Source organism: Acipenser ruthenus, chromosome 6 (assembly GCF_902713425.1).
Source record: "Acipenser ruthenus chromosome 6, fAciRut3.2 maternal haplotype, whole genome shotgun sequence".
Lineage (NCBI taxonomy): Eukaryota > Metazoa > Chordata > Actinopteri > Acipenseriformes > Acipenseridae > Acipenser > Acipenser ruthenus.
This window is the reverse complement of record NC_081194.1, coordinates 5,978,542-5,994,715: the sequence shown is the minus strand read 5'-3', so window position 1 is coordinate 5,994,715 and position 16,174 is coordinate 5,978,542. Positions and strand designations below refer to the sequence as shown.

General features: G+C 39.4%; 1 protein-coding gene across 1 annotated transcript; it reads left to right on the top strand.

The window, feature by feature from the left end:
* The first annotated feature begins 283 nt into the window (after positions 1-283).
* LOC117411502 (T-box transcription factor T-like) lies at positions 284-4,653 on the top strand. The gene is made up of 8 exons (XM_059024852.1): positions 284-613; positions 1,165-1,429; positions 1,801-1,935; positions 2,062-2,123; positions 2,235-2,296; positions 2,418-2,594; positions 3,240-3,372; positions 3,714-4,653. The coding sequence occupies exons 1-8, from the start codon at positions 381-383 to the stop codon at positions 3,979-3,981; spliced, it is 1,335 nt and encodes a 444-aa protein (XP_058880835.1). The 5' UTR covers positions 284-380; the 3' UTR covers positions 3,982-4,653.
* Positions 4,654-16,174: the final 11,521 nt, after the last annotated feature.

The window sequence follows — 16,174 nt, the reverse complement described above, 5'->3', positions numbered from 1 at the left end:
AATCCAACAAGCCGTTTCCTTATTGCAGCTACGGGCTTTGATAGGTGTAAACATTTGCAGATTTAAATAAAATAGCTCTATTTCAACATGCCAAGCAATTAACTTCAGAGACTTCGCTCATATTGAGTGATATGGCCGCCTCTGACCAATTCAGACCGAGGATTTCACATCAAAGCAAGCTCCAGCCAACCAGAGTCCTCCTAAAATAGTTTCTGACGTCATCGGGGAAGCCGAGTACTATTTATTGGCCTAATCGAGGTAATGACCATCAGTAACAACTTCATAGACCATTGGGTGCTATAGGATTGGATTGACCGCACTTTACCAAGCATTGAATCCCCAAAGTGAGGAAAGACTTGAAATAAAGTAACCACAATTTCATGGGTCTTTTGGAGAACTTTGACAGAATGACCACCACAGCGACAGAAAACCCAGGGAAGAGTGTCCAGTATAGAGTGGATCATCTTCTGAGCGCCGTGGAAAATGAACTGCAGGCTGGCAGCGAAAAGGGAGACCCCACTGAGCGAGAGCTCAAAGTCTGCCTGGACGAAAATGAACTGTGGCACAAGTTTAAGGAACTCACGAACGAGATGATCGTCACCAAGAATGGAAGGTATGAACATGTGCCTTTACAGTAATAACGCGGGTGCGAACCACAAAGCATTGTTCTAGTAATGTATGTAAATAGTAAGTTGTTTATGCCTATATGAAAAAAAATGCCTTTCCAACTTAACAGTAAAACAGTATGTGAACTAAAATTATTTATTATTTTTACGATTTGTGTATTTTAGCAGAGTACCATGGTCTAATTTTTTGGGGAAATAAATATTACGCTTGGATATATATATATATATATATATATATATATATATATATATATATATATATATATATATATATATATTCAGTTAGATTTTTCTAGATAACTCAAATACAGCTATGATCATTGATTTAGGAGAAATACGTTTTCCACTTATTAAGAAGTGCTTGCAACTCGAGGTAGAAATGTTGAGCTGAATATGATCAACGTGCGTGGGAGGGTCCGTGGTGATTTGCTTCACATGGATTCGAAGTAAAATGTCATTTCATTTGAATGACTGGGAATCGCGATGCTGTGTGTAAGCGTAATACCAGAGCCTTATCTCTTGTGATTGTGTTCCACAGGAGAATGTTTCCCGTTCTGAAGGGGAACGTGTCTGGCCTCGACCCCAACGCCATGTATTCATTCCTGTTGGATTTCGTGGCTGCCGACAATCACAGGTGGAAGTACGTGAACGGGGAGTGGGTTCCGGGGGGTAAACCTGAACCGCAGGCCCCGAGCTGCGTCTACATTCACCCAGACTCCCCCAACTTCGGAGCCCACTGGATGAAAGCACCCGTCTCCTTCAGCAAAGTAAAACTCACCAACAAACTCAACGGCGGTGGACAGGTGAGCGACGTTTCTTCATATTCTAGAAATGTGTAACCTTATTTGAATGTCATTTGTTGAAAATAAAAAAAACGTTTTCTTTTTATAATTCCTTATTATTATTATTATTATTATTATTATTATTTATTATTATTATTATTATTATTTATTTTTTAAATATATATTTATTTAATTTATTTAATTAACCAGGATATTTACCCATCGGAACAGAGGCTGCATTTCAATGGGGGTCCTAACTGTTTTAGAAATAAAAAATATTACTGATGTTATAAAAAGAGGGTGCTTTTCATAGTGAGTTTACTGTAAGCTATCTGTTAACATTAAAGCGATGCATCATGCTGTACTAAAGACATGCCTCATTAATTCCACAGATCATGCTGAACTCTCTTCACAAGTATGAGCCCAGGATCCACATCGTGAGGGTTGGAGGTCCACAGCGCATGATTACCAGCCATTCCTTCCCAGAAACACAGTTTATCGCAGTGACAGCATACCAGAACGAAGAGGTAGAGTAAGAGCCACAAACCCAAACTATTTAAATATTTACAATATACTTTCATACTGTTATATCCTATTAAAATGTCATGCAAAATTACAAAGTCAACTTTTAACCCATTTTTGTTTTTCTGCAGGTCACAGCACTCAAAATAAAATACAACCCATTTGCAAAAGCCTTCCTTGATGCCAAAGAAAGGTACGTTTCTGTGCTATTTATATCTATAAAAATAAAAGTTTGACTGTGTTGTTCAGTTATTTTATTCGCAGAAGTATTATTTGTTTCTTACATGTTATTTTCTTCCTGCAGGATTGATCACAAAGATGTCCTGGATGATGTAGGGGACAATCAGCAGTCAGGGTATTCACAGTGTAAGCAATTTACCTTACTTGTTAAAACTGCAATACTGCAATTTGTTTCATAGTGATGCAATGTATTAAAAGCCTGTACTGTACTAAACACTCCCCCCCCCCCCCCCCCCCCCCCCCCCAGTAGGTGGATGGTTCATTCCTGGCACAGGTAGCTTGTGCCCGCCTGCAAACCCTCACCCCCAGTTTGGAGGGCCTCTGACCCTCTCATCCTCACACGGCTGCGACCGCTACTCAACCCTAAGGACCCACCGTTCAGCCCCCTACCCCAGCCCCTACACTCACCGCAACAACTCCCCAAGTAAGTCAAACAGCAGGCTGCGGGCCTGGGTTTAACACAGACACATTGTCCCTTTAGTGTCCGGCACAGACTAGCAGCGCGTGTCAGACATGCTTCACTCCTGTACCTCTTACTAAAGTCAAACCAGGGATCTAGCAGCCAGGGAGACAAGAAGGCTCTCTTGCAAAGGGAAAGCAGTGTGCTCCTAAATCGATTTAAAATGGGTTCATTTGGATCAGTACATCAGCGTTGAAAGAAGATTGAAGATATTTATTGAACTGAATTTGTTGTGTACTGTTTACAGCAGCTAAAAACATTCCCACCTGCTTTCCAATGAATGTTAGATGCAGTGTTAGAACGAAATAGGCATCCGATTGTGTGCCACCTGCTATTAACTGTATTTGACTGGGTCCTGACTAGTTTGGCAAAGCCTTACTTTAAGTAAGATTGATATAACTTTACAGAAATTGCGTTTGTTTACTGTATTTATTTGATAAGAATAAATACAGTTTTTTTTAGCTGTGTTTTTTTTTTTTTAATTCTGAAATTGTTTACTGAAAGAGCTCAAATACAGTAATGGTAAAATGGATACCTGTAACTCCCAATATGAAACAGAAGCAGTGAATGTAAAGATTTTATCTATGTGGTTGTGCGTGTGTTTTGCAGCAGGTTACACAGACAACTCCTCCGCCTGCCTCTCCATGCTGCAGACCCATGACAACTGGTCCAGTCTGCCGGTTCCCACACACTCCAGCATGCTGCCCATGTCACACAGCACTGGCACTGCCCCCAGCTCTGGGTACGTCTGTTTAGTGCCCCTTCACACTGAATTTTAACTGGCACTTTCAATAGGGCTTGTTTAGAGGCTTTATAGCGATGCGTTTTGCAAAGAACAGTAAGCTTACAGGAAATTATTTGTTTCAGGTTTAAAATGTACTGAGAATCTTTGTGCTTTAAGGATATAGTCTTACGCCCTCTTAAAGTATACTTCCATTTTTATTAAAATATTGTTTTAGTAAATTATCATACAATGACAAACACAACAAAGTAGCTATTACATTGTAATAATAATGTTTTACATGAATTAGGGTTAAAACGGAACTGTGGGTTTTTAAATATTTTTTTGCTCTCTGTTTACAGCCAGTACCCGAGCTTGTGGTCGGTCAGTAACAGCTCCATCACCCCAGTTTCCCAGTCTGGGGGCATGTCGAACGGACTGGGTTCCCAGTTCCTCCGTGGCTCCACGGCGCACTACCCGTCTCTCTCTCACTCCGTTCCCACCTCCTCCGGATCGCCGCTGTACGACAACGGAGCTCCGGCAGACCTGCACGACACGCAGTACGACACCTCATCGGCACACGCCAGGCTAGCCACCACATGGACCCCCATCACCCCTCCTTCCATGTAATACAGCACGCTGTGTGTGGAGAAGCAGGACAGCCCATTGTGAGCCACCTCAAAACTCTACTTTCATCTAGTTTATTCTGTTGTGGCAAAAGGAGCTGGCCACGCAGGTCAAGAGGCCTCCAATGGTATTTGCCAACATTTTATGTAAATATAGAGTCAAATAAATACAAATAGGTACTGCAGGCGGTAAAATTGTTATTTTCATCCTGTCAGTTTTATGTTGGGAGGCAGCAGGTATATCATTGTGCACACTTTTGGTCAAATATTTGTATTGCTATATATTTATAAAAATGTAAATAAGCACAATCTGTTTGTGGTTTAGTATAGTCGGTTATATTATTTAAGACTATAGAAAACACAAACACAGTTAGCATGTAATAATAGTTTCATGAGAATTTATTTTATCATCGAGTCATGCTGATATTGATACTATAGAGTTTGCTATAGCAAACATTGTACAACTGCCATGGTGTAACAGTAACATTTTTAGCAGAGCATTGTATGTTGCCTGTACAGTTCCCCTTTCTTCCCCCTTGTTAATATTGTAAATATTAATATAATCGTGTATTTTATTTTCACCTCATATCTGGGGTTACTGTGTAAATGTTTTACATTTGGAGTATGTTTCAATTATTCTGTAGAAAAAATAATAAACTAAAAAGTGTTTAATGTATTTGCATTACAATGTTTTGTTTTTTTGTTAAATTGTTCAGTTTTGTTGAAGAAAAGTCTGCATTCGTTTTTATTTGCTTTCTCATTTCACAGCTGGTATGTATTGCCTTACATCTTTTTTAAATAGAGGTTTTGTGTTTAACACATTTCAGATACATTACTAAACTTGAGGGTTGCCTTGCCACCAAACTTCGTGTCTAAAAACCGGAGTTCAGGTACCTCCACACAACAACATCCTGCCTCCCGGGAGAATTAATGACATGGGACGGGTGGTCTTTGAAATCCCGGGCACAATTATCTATGGGTAAGGGCTAACTGCTGTAAGCCTCAAGTCATTAAACACGTGAAGTGGTTAGGCTTCTTTGAATACAATTGTCCAATGTGCCTACTTTATTTTCAACTACAGCAGTTCCTAACAAAGGGACCACATATGTTAAAGCAGAGTCAATGAGAAATGTACACACAGTACAGTAAAACATACTGTACCTGTGTATATACCCATAGGATAGCCAGAGTCACTATGACACACCCTGTGGAATCCCCAGAGAAGATAGCCAACGTCACACTGACTGGATACAATCACTGTATGACACCCTGCACACCACAATGTGGTGCCTATGAACTAATCTTATTAGCTACAGGACAGTATGGTGCAATCTAGTATTGAAACAATCACATATAGATTTCATATCCTATTACATGTCACCTGCTTTTGCTTGCATTGTGTTGTAATCCAGCCAAGAATCAGAGCATTAAACCTTATTGAAGAGATGAAATAATATGACATTTAGGGTCACTGGACAGAAGCCTGCTGCACTGGGAACTACAATCCTGCAGAAACTGTCAGTGATTTATCTCAGAGAGCCAACAAATTGCTGTGCAAAGCCGTAGTGTTGTCTGAAGCCATTAGCTGCTGTGTTTGAGGGAGAGGCTGAGGGGTCACAGCTGTTTTTTGTGGATAGCAGAGCAGGCACAAAAAGCACACAGACTTTGTTTCTCATCTGGAGGGAATGTTCTCTCTTCCAGTCCCTTCAATAATAGGGTGCCATACATCATCTCCACCAATCAACCTCCGACTCCAAGGGCACCAACAGGCTTTGTGTAGCAAAGAGAGAGACAAGGAGACAGAGAGAGCAGGCACATTTAATACACAGAACCAGGGAGAACCGCAATCAGACTGAAATATGGGCTGTCTGAATAAAAAGGTCAGGAGAGCGGCAAAGGTGAAATCAGCTATGCTGTTTATCTTCAGAGGGAATACAGTATTACCCAGAATGCCTCTTTCCTTATTCAGCTGCTTGCATTGGTGTAGCAGTATTACCCAGAATGCCCCTCTTTCTGTAGCAGTATTACCAGCTTGCTGACTTACTGAATTCAACCCACAGATCTTGGGTCTCTGAGGGAGTATCCCAAAATGATCAAATATACATACTGTCTAAAACATGGGCTACTGGGCTAAAACAGACACTTCATGCATGACTCAGCGGTTGTTTTTGTAGTAATACTAAAAGCAACTTTGAAAATTCAATGACAAACATTTTGATACACTGAAAAAGTCTTACAGCTGAAACATCTGTTATTGAAAGGTTTATTTTAGTATTACCACTGGTAAGACAGACACATACGCTGGATTTATTTAAAGAACCATGTTTTATGAAATAACTTAATATAACATTGTTTTGTAACATAATTCCCAGTTGCTGGAATTGGGAGATGAAATCACGCTGTCAAGGCAATCATCTCTTTCCAGCCCTCGAACCTAATCAAGCTACTAAACCCTGGAGGCTAAGCCCAGTGTGAGCATCTCCACCTGCGCTGGTGGGGCATCTGACCAGTAAGGTCGCTGAAGTGTTATGAGGTGAACTAACCCAAGCCTATTTTACTACCTAACCCTTTGTGAGTGCAAAGGCCAATGTAGCACTCCTGTCCCTGTGGACTCCCAGCCAATATCAGCAAAGTACAATAGGATTATTAGACAAATGTGGTGAATAGCAGCATTGCATTCAGTCTAAGATTTACTAAATGAATTTATCAGCTTACTGTCCTTTTAGGAATACGTTAGGAAAGTGCTACCTGCACTTAACAGACCCATTGCCGGTTGTAAATGTAATCACAGGGCTTCCTGTGTAGAAGGCCTTGTCTCTTTTTTTGTGTCAATTTATCTTTAGAGAGTGTGAATACAGAGTAAGATTCACATTGGTTATGATTAAAAATCAAGTCATTGGTGTTTGGCTGCTGACAGTGTGTTGAAAAACGGATTTGACATTTTCCTGGCATCAGTAAAGGATAAACTGTGCAGGTCCATGTATGAGAAGTAAATGAAAGGTTTATTTGATTAATTTTTTTCTGAGATGGAACTGACCTGCAGCATGTCGATTCTTTTTACCTTCAGTTTCCATTCCTCACCTGTAGAGGGGCCCTTTGTAGTTTCAAAAACTAGTGTTGATCCTCTTAAAATGTATCAGTGGTTGTACTTCATTAAATCATGGGAACACCCCTATTATACTGTTTAGTACACAGAGAGTTGCTCAGGATGGTTTGTCATAGAGGATGGGGCCACTCTTTTAGGAACATCCGTCACATTGCTTTCACAAGCTGGCGTTTTCTCATCCTAGTTAATCCCAGGGTCTAGCTCAATAACCTGAGCTCTGTGTACTTTCTTCTTATGAGTAAATTCTGCTACATAGGTGAGGAATTACATCCCTGTCAAGTGTCTGCAATCCCAGAGACTGAGCTGTGACTGGGAGAAGCTCTACGAATTCCAGCCAGGACTCTTCACAGCCAAATAGAAAAAAACAAAAATGATGTCGATTAACCTTTGCAGATGATCCTGTCCGAGGATTTAATTCACACGTACACAAAACCAGCTGAGTCTTTTTAATTGAATAATAATTTCTCCACATTTGCCTGCCAACAAGCATTTGGATATAATTGTTGTTTGTACAGCGATGGAACTTCTTTGATAGGTTTACTTTTTACCCTTTTAAATAAATTCTCTCTTTTCCACCACATTCACCACATTGATGGGTCTACAGGTATAGTCAAAATTGTTGCATCACCCTATACAACTAATTAATTTTGCTTCATAAAGTCAAATGAAACCTGCTGAATAATGTTAAATTAACATATTGAATTACATACAATGTTGTAGTTTTCCAGATACTTAATGAAAAACTGACAAAATCAAATATGAAGTACTGTACTACTATTATGGCTTCCAGTAGACTTTTGCGATATCATTTTGTAGTTTATTTGATTACATGATGCTAAATACAATATGTAAATTATGTTCCTATAGTTATTTTTTTTTAAATGATGTCTCAATCCTAAAATTCTAGGTGCTCCAAAACCTTTGGCCATAGCTGTAGCTATAAAAAGATAAGTGGCCATGTACCACTGTAAGAGCACAGCGAAGTATTGAAAAACATATTGAAAGCGTGTAACAATTACTTCTCAATTATTTTGAATTGCATCATAAAGACTAGATTGTCAAAGGCAGTCACAACAAATCGCTATTTGTGCAAAAATGAGAAAAAAACACCATTTGCAATTCTAAAACTGGAACAAACTCAAGACTATTTACAAGCCCCTGAAATAAATTAGGGTTGCTTAATTCTGGTTTTATAACATCATTTAAAGATGAGTAAACAGCTTTGAGCATCTAGCCCTTAAGACTTGTTATAGATTTTATTTTAAAAGCAAACACACAAGCAAAACCGGGTATTTGCTTGTCCGTGCTGTGCCATGACTGCACTGTGCTTTCGCTGCTCTTATACTGCAGCAGTGGGTGCTGTGTGTAAGGCTCTTGGCATGCAGTTCTCTTTGCTGTCGCTCTGTTTGCTTTGAGTCAGAGTGAAGAACCGCACTGTGAGGAGCTTTTTGGAGCGGGGAATCACCTTTGCTCTTGCTTGAAAAGAGCTCATAATTATTGAGTCGCTAGCAGTCAAGTTAGAAGTGCCTTGTCTTATTGTGAGCAGTGTGGCAGGAGCCCATGTTCACCTAATTGTGGAGCTATCATCAGCAAGGTATGAAGTCCTGTCTCAGTGTTCCCACTGCTTTTTAAACTACTTCCAAGTGTGAACCTCTGGGCTTGATGTTAATGGCAAGTAAAACACCTTCAGCTGTCTGTGGAGTAATGACCACACTGTAGCCCAGATGGAAACGCTGTAACTCTTAGAAGGCTAAGTTCATATCTGTATATGGATGGGTTTTTTGTTGTTGTAACATGACCTTCATTTGTGGCTTGACTGTGGTTTTATTTGTGCTGTGACTACACACCTTGCTCACCAAGTCTACTGTATTTTGATGAAAAAAAGCGAATGACAGCTACAACTCAAGTTTTTCCCTGAGTTGAGTCCTGAATAAAATAAAATAATACTTCTCTTTATTCACAACTCTCATTTAGTATGCTAAATACTGACTACTGAATGAATAACAGTATTGAATGATCGTTCGTGTTTACGGTTTTTATTATCGGTTTTATTTATAATCTGGGACATCCCAAGACGAATAAAAACGGTATACAACGAACGATCATTCAGTAACTTCTATTTTCATTTAATATACATGTTCACCAGGCTGGTGAAATGTGGTGTGAGAGCATGACTCACTGCAGATATAATAGGGCAGCAGTGTGGAGTAGTGGTTAGGGCTCTGGACTCTTGACCGGAGGGTTGTGGGTTCAATCCCCAGTGGGGGACACTGCTGTTGTACCCTTGAGCAAGGTACTTTACCTAGATTGCTCCAGTAAAAACCCAACTGTATAAATGGGTAATTGTATGTAAAAATAATGTGATATCTGTATAATGTGAAATAATGTATAATGTGATATCTTGTAACAATTGTAAGTCGCCCTGGTTAAGGGCGTCTGCTAAGAAATAAATAATAATAATAATAATACGAGTGATAGCGGTTTTTCAGAAATAGCAAGGCATTCATACTTTGTACTTTCGGGCAGATCGGAAAGTTACATTTCGGTGCTAGCTTCGAAAAAAAACTCTTAGTTCAAGACTTTTTCTATATTACTTAGTTATTATCTGTCAAAATGTGATTATTACATTTAAATTATTCCACTATCTTCTGTTTGAGATATGTCTAGGGGCGAAGAGGGTATTTTGTTCCTATGAATATTGCTCGATCATTGGTGCTGTAACTTTAAAGTGAACCGACTGCACACATCCAGCCTAAACCTTGCAATTCAATGGATCTCTAGCACCATCTAGTGTCTGGAGTTGTACACTGGGCGAAACAAGTCACACATTGAGCTTTCTTGCAACAAATTATATTCTATCTCCCATCGATTTATTTAGTGTGTGTGCGTGCGTGCGTGCGTGCGTGTGTGCGTGCGGTTTTAATTTATAGAATTTCATAACGTTTTAAGAATGACGTCTCAGGGAGTGCATGGTTGACATGTGGCCTAGATAGAGAGATAATTTGCTATTTATAATCAGCCTCAGTGTATAAAAGCTTTTCATGGTTATGCTACAGTATTGATTTTTCTTTCAAAAATAGTGTAAACGCAGCAATAATGATTAAACATCAATTCATAATACTTTACCCCCCCCCCCCCCGTTTAATCCGTTTCAACACATCATTGATCAGAAATTGCAATTAGCAAATTACTTAAATTGAAGTCACTGTTAGTCACTTAAATTGGCTTCAAATCAACAAAACCAACAATTGTGATGTCTCTAAAATATAATTTCCAATTTAAAGTCCAATTCCATTTAGACAGAATGGGGATAGGAATTGGGAACTGATTTTAAAACAGGAATTGATTACCCCAACCCTGGTCTTACACATGTAATTGTGCAATTATGCATCAATTTGTGTCAATTATGCATTTCATTTTTGTAAATACATTTTTAAAAACCAATTGTAACTCAATTTAAAGATGTATAGTACACATACAATGACCAATTATTAATGGATTCTACAGCTAATCAAAGCTTTAAAACATTTTTTTCAAAGTCTGTTTTTTCATGAATAAAACCAAGTTTGCTTTTCCTGAAACTGTTCTGGATCAACAGCAGTAAGGGACAGTTTAATAAATAACAAACTTCATTTAAACAGCTCACCAGTTAAAGCTTTGCCTTCGTTGTAAATCTAAATTTAGCCTTCTGGGATCAGATAGGATGTAATCAATGATGTCCATTCACTCGTGTCTAATTAGCTCTAAAATGAATATAGTGTTTATTATATACGCTCCATGTATGCACATTTTTTAAGGTGAATGGACTTTCAGAGCATGCATATATGACTGCATCCCTCCCCTGTGTGGTCCAGTGGTTAAAGATAAGGGCTGATAAACAGGAGGTCCCCAGTTCAAATCCCACCTCAGTCACGGACTCATTGTGTGACCCTGAGCAAGTCGCTTAACCTCCTTGTGCTCCATCTTTCGGGTGAGACGTAGTTGTAAGTGACTCTGCAGCTGATGCATAGTTCACATGCCCTAGTCTCTGTAAGCCACCTTGGATAAAGGTGTCTGCTAAATAAACAAATAATAATAATATTTTACTGTGCAGAATTAGCTGCTAAATCAGAAAAAGGAATAGACACAGAACACAGTGAATCGGTAAATGCAGGATGGGCAGGGTTTTTACAAGTTCTTGTGGGTTATATTGAGGATTGCTGGCTGATAGTCGGAGATGCAGTTGAATATGAAGTGAAGGACAGGCTAATGTTTAATGTTGTAAAATAACAAAAGCCCAGGGCTAGAGGGACAGGGATAAAGAGGGCAGGGCATTGATACTGAAGACGCATTCAATATCTTTAAAAGAAATAACGTCACTCACTTTGAAAAAAATAATAACCCAATTATTGAAGTCTGTGAAATCGATGTGCTGTGTACTACTCCATGGAAACGACACCACTGTAACAGATTCATGGCAAGAGTTTGTCATGTTCCAGGAAAATCCTGCAAGTAATTAACATAGAAAATAAACTATAATCCTGCATGGATCCACGAATTGAACAGGTTGCCAATACAAGGACCTAATGATGTGGTTAATAGTTTTACTTCAAGTCAGTTTTCTAGATGAAGATTTTTTGCTGTATATATGATCTTAGTTTGTTTTACAATAACTTTGTATTAAATCTGTTATGGTTTATAATAAATCAGAATGAAGCATGTTGCTTTTATCACTGCAGTGATGTAGTATTATAGTGAAGAGGCCAGGTGTAAACGCTGTCCATTGAATATTATGAAAGCTTATATCACCAAAGCAATAAAATCATTCTCCTTATTATTCGGAGTGGCTCTGGTTCATTGCTCTTCTATATGTTTTACATGGCTTTCAGCTGGTTTGGATACTGCTGCCTGTGGCCTGCTTCCATGCATGTTGCATCTACATCCAGGTTCCATTCAAATCATGTGACGACTAATGCGTGCATACTGCCCCAACCTGGAGATATCTGGGTTAGACTGACAGTATTTTGAATCTGCTTAAAGATGAATGAGTCCATTGCTTTTTATATCCTGTTCTTCTGTACCACAATACAGTATGTATGCTTTTTTAAGCAGATGTCTTACATGTTTGCTATACTAAATTGTATTCGATTGTATTTGAAACTTTATTTTCAGGTTTACGACTTGCTCCATTCTAGCACATTGTGGAAAGTCGAGGTCTCAATGGTGTGGTGCAGAGAAACCAACAGAAGACCAAACAGTTTTAAAACAAACCACCACGATTCGTTTGGGTTTTCATTTATTTTCTTTTTCAGTTAAGCCCAAACGGGCTGTGGGCGTGCACCAAAACAAAATAACAATTTAAATTATATCCCACGAGCCTCCGTCCGTGTAGCCTGGAGGACCTACGATTACCGCCCACCGTCATTACACTCGCCCCGTTACAGCGCACTTCCCTTTCCTACCCAGAGCTCAGCCCCTGTATAAGAGGGATCATCTGACTGATTAGAGTGGCGGGGGACCTGTGCACTCGCGCCGTCTTCCCTCACCAACATGGCTGCCTCCACATGTGAGAGGGTTCACGGTACGGCGGATCCAGGTAAGGGAAAATTCCAGCTGTCTCAGCGTCCTCTAAAATCAGAAGGTCGAGTTACAGACCGGACCCTCCTTCGTCTATCACTCACTCACTCACTCACACACACACACACACACGCACACTTTAGCCCCACCCCCCAGTAATTCTAGAAAAGCAGCTAATACTGATATTGTGTATTCACAATCTACTAGAATTTAGTACATGCATCTGGCACACATGTGATTGTGGGAATGGAACTCCATACATTAATAACATGCATTTAAGTGCACTTCCCTGACCATATCATTTAGTTGTAACAAGGTGTAGCAACAGTAAATATACCTGTATTTTGAAGTGTATCCATTAGAACACCCTTAAATACATGGCTGCATACAGTTTTAACATGATTGCATCTAGACCCCTTTCAGTTGTTTCGCTTAACTGTAGTGCTTATAAAAATGCACTGATTGGAACACGTGTTGATTTCAAAAACAATTACATTTCCGCTGAATATTATATATATATATATATAAAGAGGTTGGCACGGGTACCCGAAAACCTGGCACCCGTCGGATTTTAAATTACCTGGGATTCAATTGATTAATTTGAGAATTTAAAGATAATGTAATAAATATGACAATGCATAAAGCCTTTTTTTCTTAACTGACAGGATATCGATGTTTTACATAAAACAATAACACACAGCGAACGGCAAGTACACCTCAATATTAACAACTGCGGCGACTATTATTCTACTAATTCGGAAACAAAACAACAAGGACTTTACAGTGCGACTAATCGGTCGCACAGGGTCAATTGCAACGAACTTGCAGAGTTAGTACGGAGCTGCGTACTGAGTTGCGTACTAGCTCCGGTACTATCTCGGGATCATCCCAGCTGCGTACTAAACAAGCGGAACAAAGTTGGAGCTTTAGTACGGTACTAAGGATCAAGCATTTTTGTTGTTACCAAACAGGAACTGAAGGGGGCTCTGAATCATTCATTCATTATCAGAACCGCTTCATCCTTTTAGAGGGAGCAATACACGGCGTTCTAAAGGGAGTAAAGGATAACCGGGTCAATACACACGGGCTGTTCCGACACCGTTCTCACTGGACCACAACAAGTACAAAACAGGGAAGGGGTGGTATTCATAAGAAATATCATAGATAATCACTTTTAAAAACACCCTGAGAAGAGCACTGTTTATTTTATTTTTCAAAGTGCCCCAGGTCCTACTACGTAAAATAACACTTAACTCACATTCTACCCACTGTGTCCCTACTCCTCAATATCCCAGCTCGCCCCTAAGAACCACCAGTGTAGAGTCCCTTCAAATTAAAGGGAATGAAAAGACTTGCTGACTACTCGTTTTCAGACAGTTTGAAAACTTGTCAGACTTAAGGAAAATAACAAATTAGTTTCATGTGATATGTCAGATATGTCGGCGTCTTGCAAGAGTAATGAAGGTATGTCAGACATGAAAGCGAACAGGGAACTTCGAGATGGGCCGATATATGTTGCAAAGAATCCCACAGCATGGTGCGCATTTAACATTAATAGCTGTATTCAAACTGATATTATTATTATTATTATTATTATTATTATTATTATTATTATTATTATTATTATTATTATTTCAGTGTTTCCAATACCGTGCTGAAAAAGGTTACACAAGTCTACAGATCTGAAGGGACTAAATGTATGTGTACTATATAGTGTTAAATATGTATCATGCACTTAAAACATACACACACACAGCAGGATTAAACAAGGTACACATCAAAATGGAAGCTGCTGGTTAAATCAAAGTCCCCATTTCTTTCCTGTTGAATGAACTGCTTTCCTGAACACATACAATACTGCCATCACATTTCTTCACAGACTGTAAGTGGAATCTAATCCTATACTGTCTTGTGATCAACACATGGATTTGCATCATCTGTGCGTGTCTCTTAATTCGAGTTCAGTGTTGTGCCCACACATGCTATTTAATTCAGAGAAAGAGGTGTATAATGACATGGTAATGAAGTGGGGACTGTGATCAATCCTTGCTTTGTGTGTTTGTATGTTTATTTGTATTGCTCCATAATGAGTTCCTGCCATGGGATTTTACTGAAAAAAAAAACTAGAATTGCACTAGGCTACTGCCAGTGTGTTAGGAACAAGTGTGATGACGCAGCGACATTGTAGGGGTGTGATGTAATACCCTAGATAAAATGAAATGCATGTTAATAGTACGGTCCTGGAATCCCCCGTTTGGAATCTCCCCCAGTTTGGAACCTCCCCCCCTGTTAATTAAGATAAATTAAGAGCAGTTTGTGTTTTTCTGAACATTGCAGTAACTGCTGAAACAGATATTAAAGACAAAAGTCGTGCAGCACTGATCAAGCACATTACAGATTACATGAAAATCGTTGAAGGTGATCTTGAGGATCAGGGGGTGTCTGTACTACTGGAATTAAAAGATGAAATGAACCAGTTATGTGAGCCACAATTAATAAGTAGTAGTAAGACAAGTGAGACAACAGAGCAGGACTATGCAAAGAAAATAGAATGAATGGAAATGCAGTTTAAAAAGCAAATGGAGGATCTAAAAGCTGAAATGAGGCCTGAAAAAGGAAAATGAGTCACACGTTTGGCTCATCAGATTGAAAGTGGACTCAGAAAGGGTTATAGTGAGCAAGAAGTAATGTATGCAGTAATTAAAGCCATCAACCCTGGGCTCAGTCATAGGAGTTATTTAGAAGGAAAGGGTGACGTGTCCCTACCTAAACTAAGGAGGATCCTTAGATCCTTAGGGCCCAGAGAGACACCTCAATATTTTTTAGTTCAAACTCTAGATTTAAGGCAAAAGTTGCTTTTCGCATCTCCGGAATCTGATGCAGGCCTGAAATATGATCCTATTTTAGTGGAAAGTACATTTCTTCAGTCAGTACTTACTGGGCTGCAAAATGACAGTGTACACATTGTAATGCAGCCATATTTGCAGAATAATAATGTTTCAGATGAGGTTTTGTTTGAAAGGCTGAATGTAGTGAGCAACGAGATGGAGAAAAATGTTAAGATTGGAGCAGGTGCCTGATATAAGACAGCAAAGCTTGGTGCAGCCCAACAACAGGGTTCAGAGGAAGCCTCACATGATGCACAACCCTCTTCACAAAAAGATGAGACACCAAAAATTAACTTTTCAAACGAGATCAAAGAACTGAAAACGGGCATAGCTGAAGTGAAAGAATTAAAGGCTGAATTGGCGATAATTAATGATGCTTAGTCCCAGCAGCAAAGAACAGTAATCAGTACAAATTCCAACCAAAGCCCAAAACAGAAAGGGGACAACGAGAGAGGCTGCCCTAACTGCCAGAAAGATGGGAAAGGCGATTTGTGTGACCATTGTTTCAGTTGTGGGAGTAAAGAACATTATTTAGCAGGGTGTTGTGAGAAACAAAATACCCAGTCAGCAGCCAGGTCGGGAAACGAGGGGAGGTCATTCTTACGGGACCAAGAGTGACTGACCATACTAAAGTGCCCCTTCCTCAG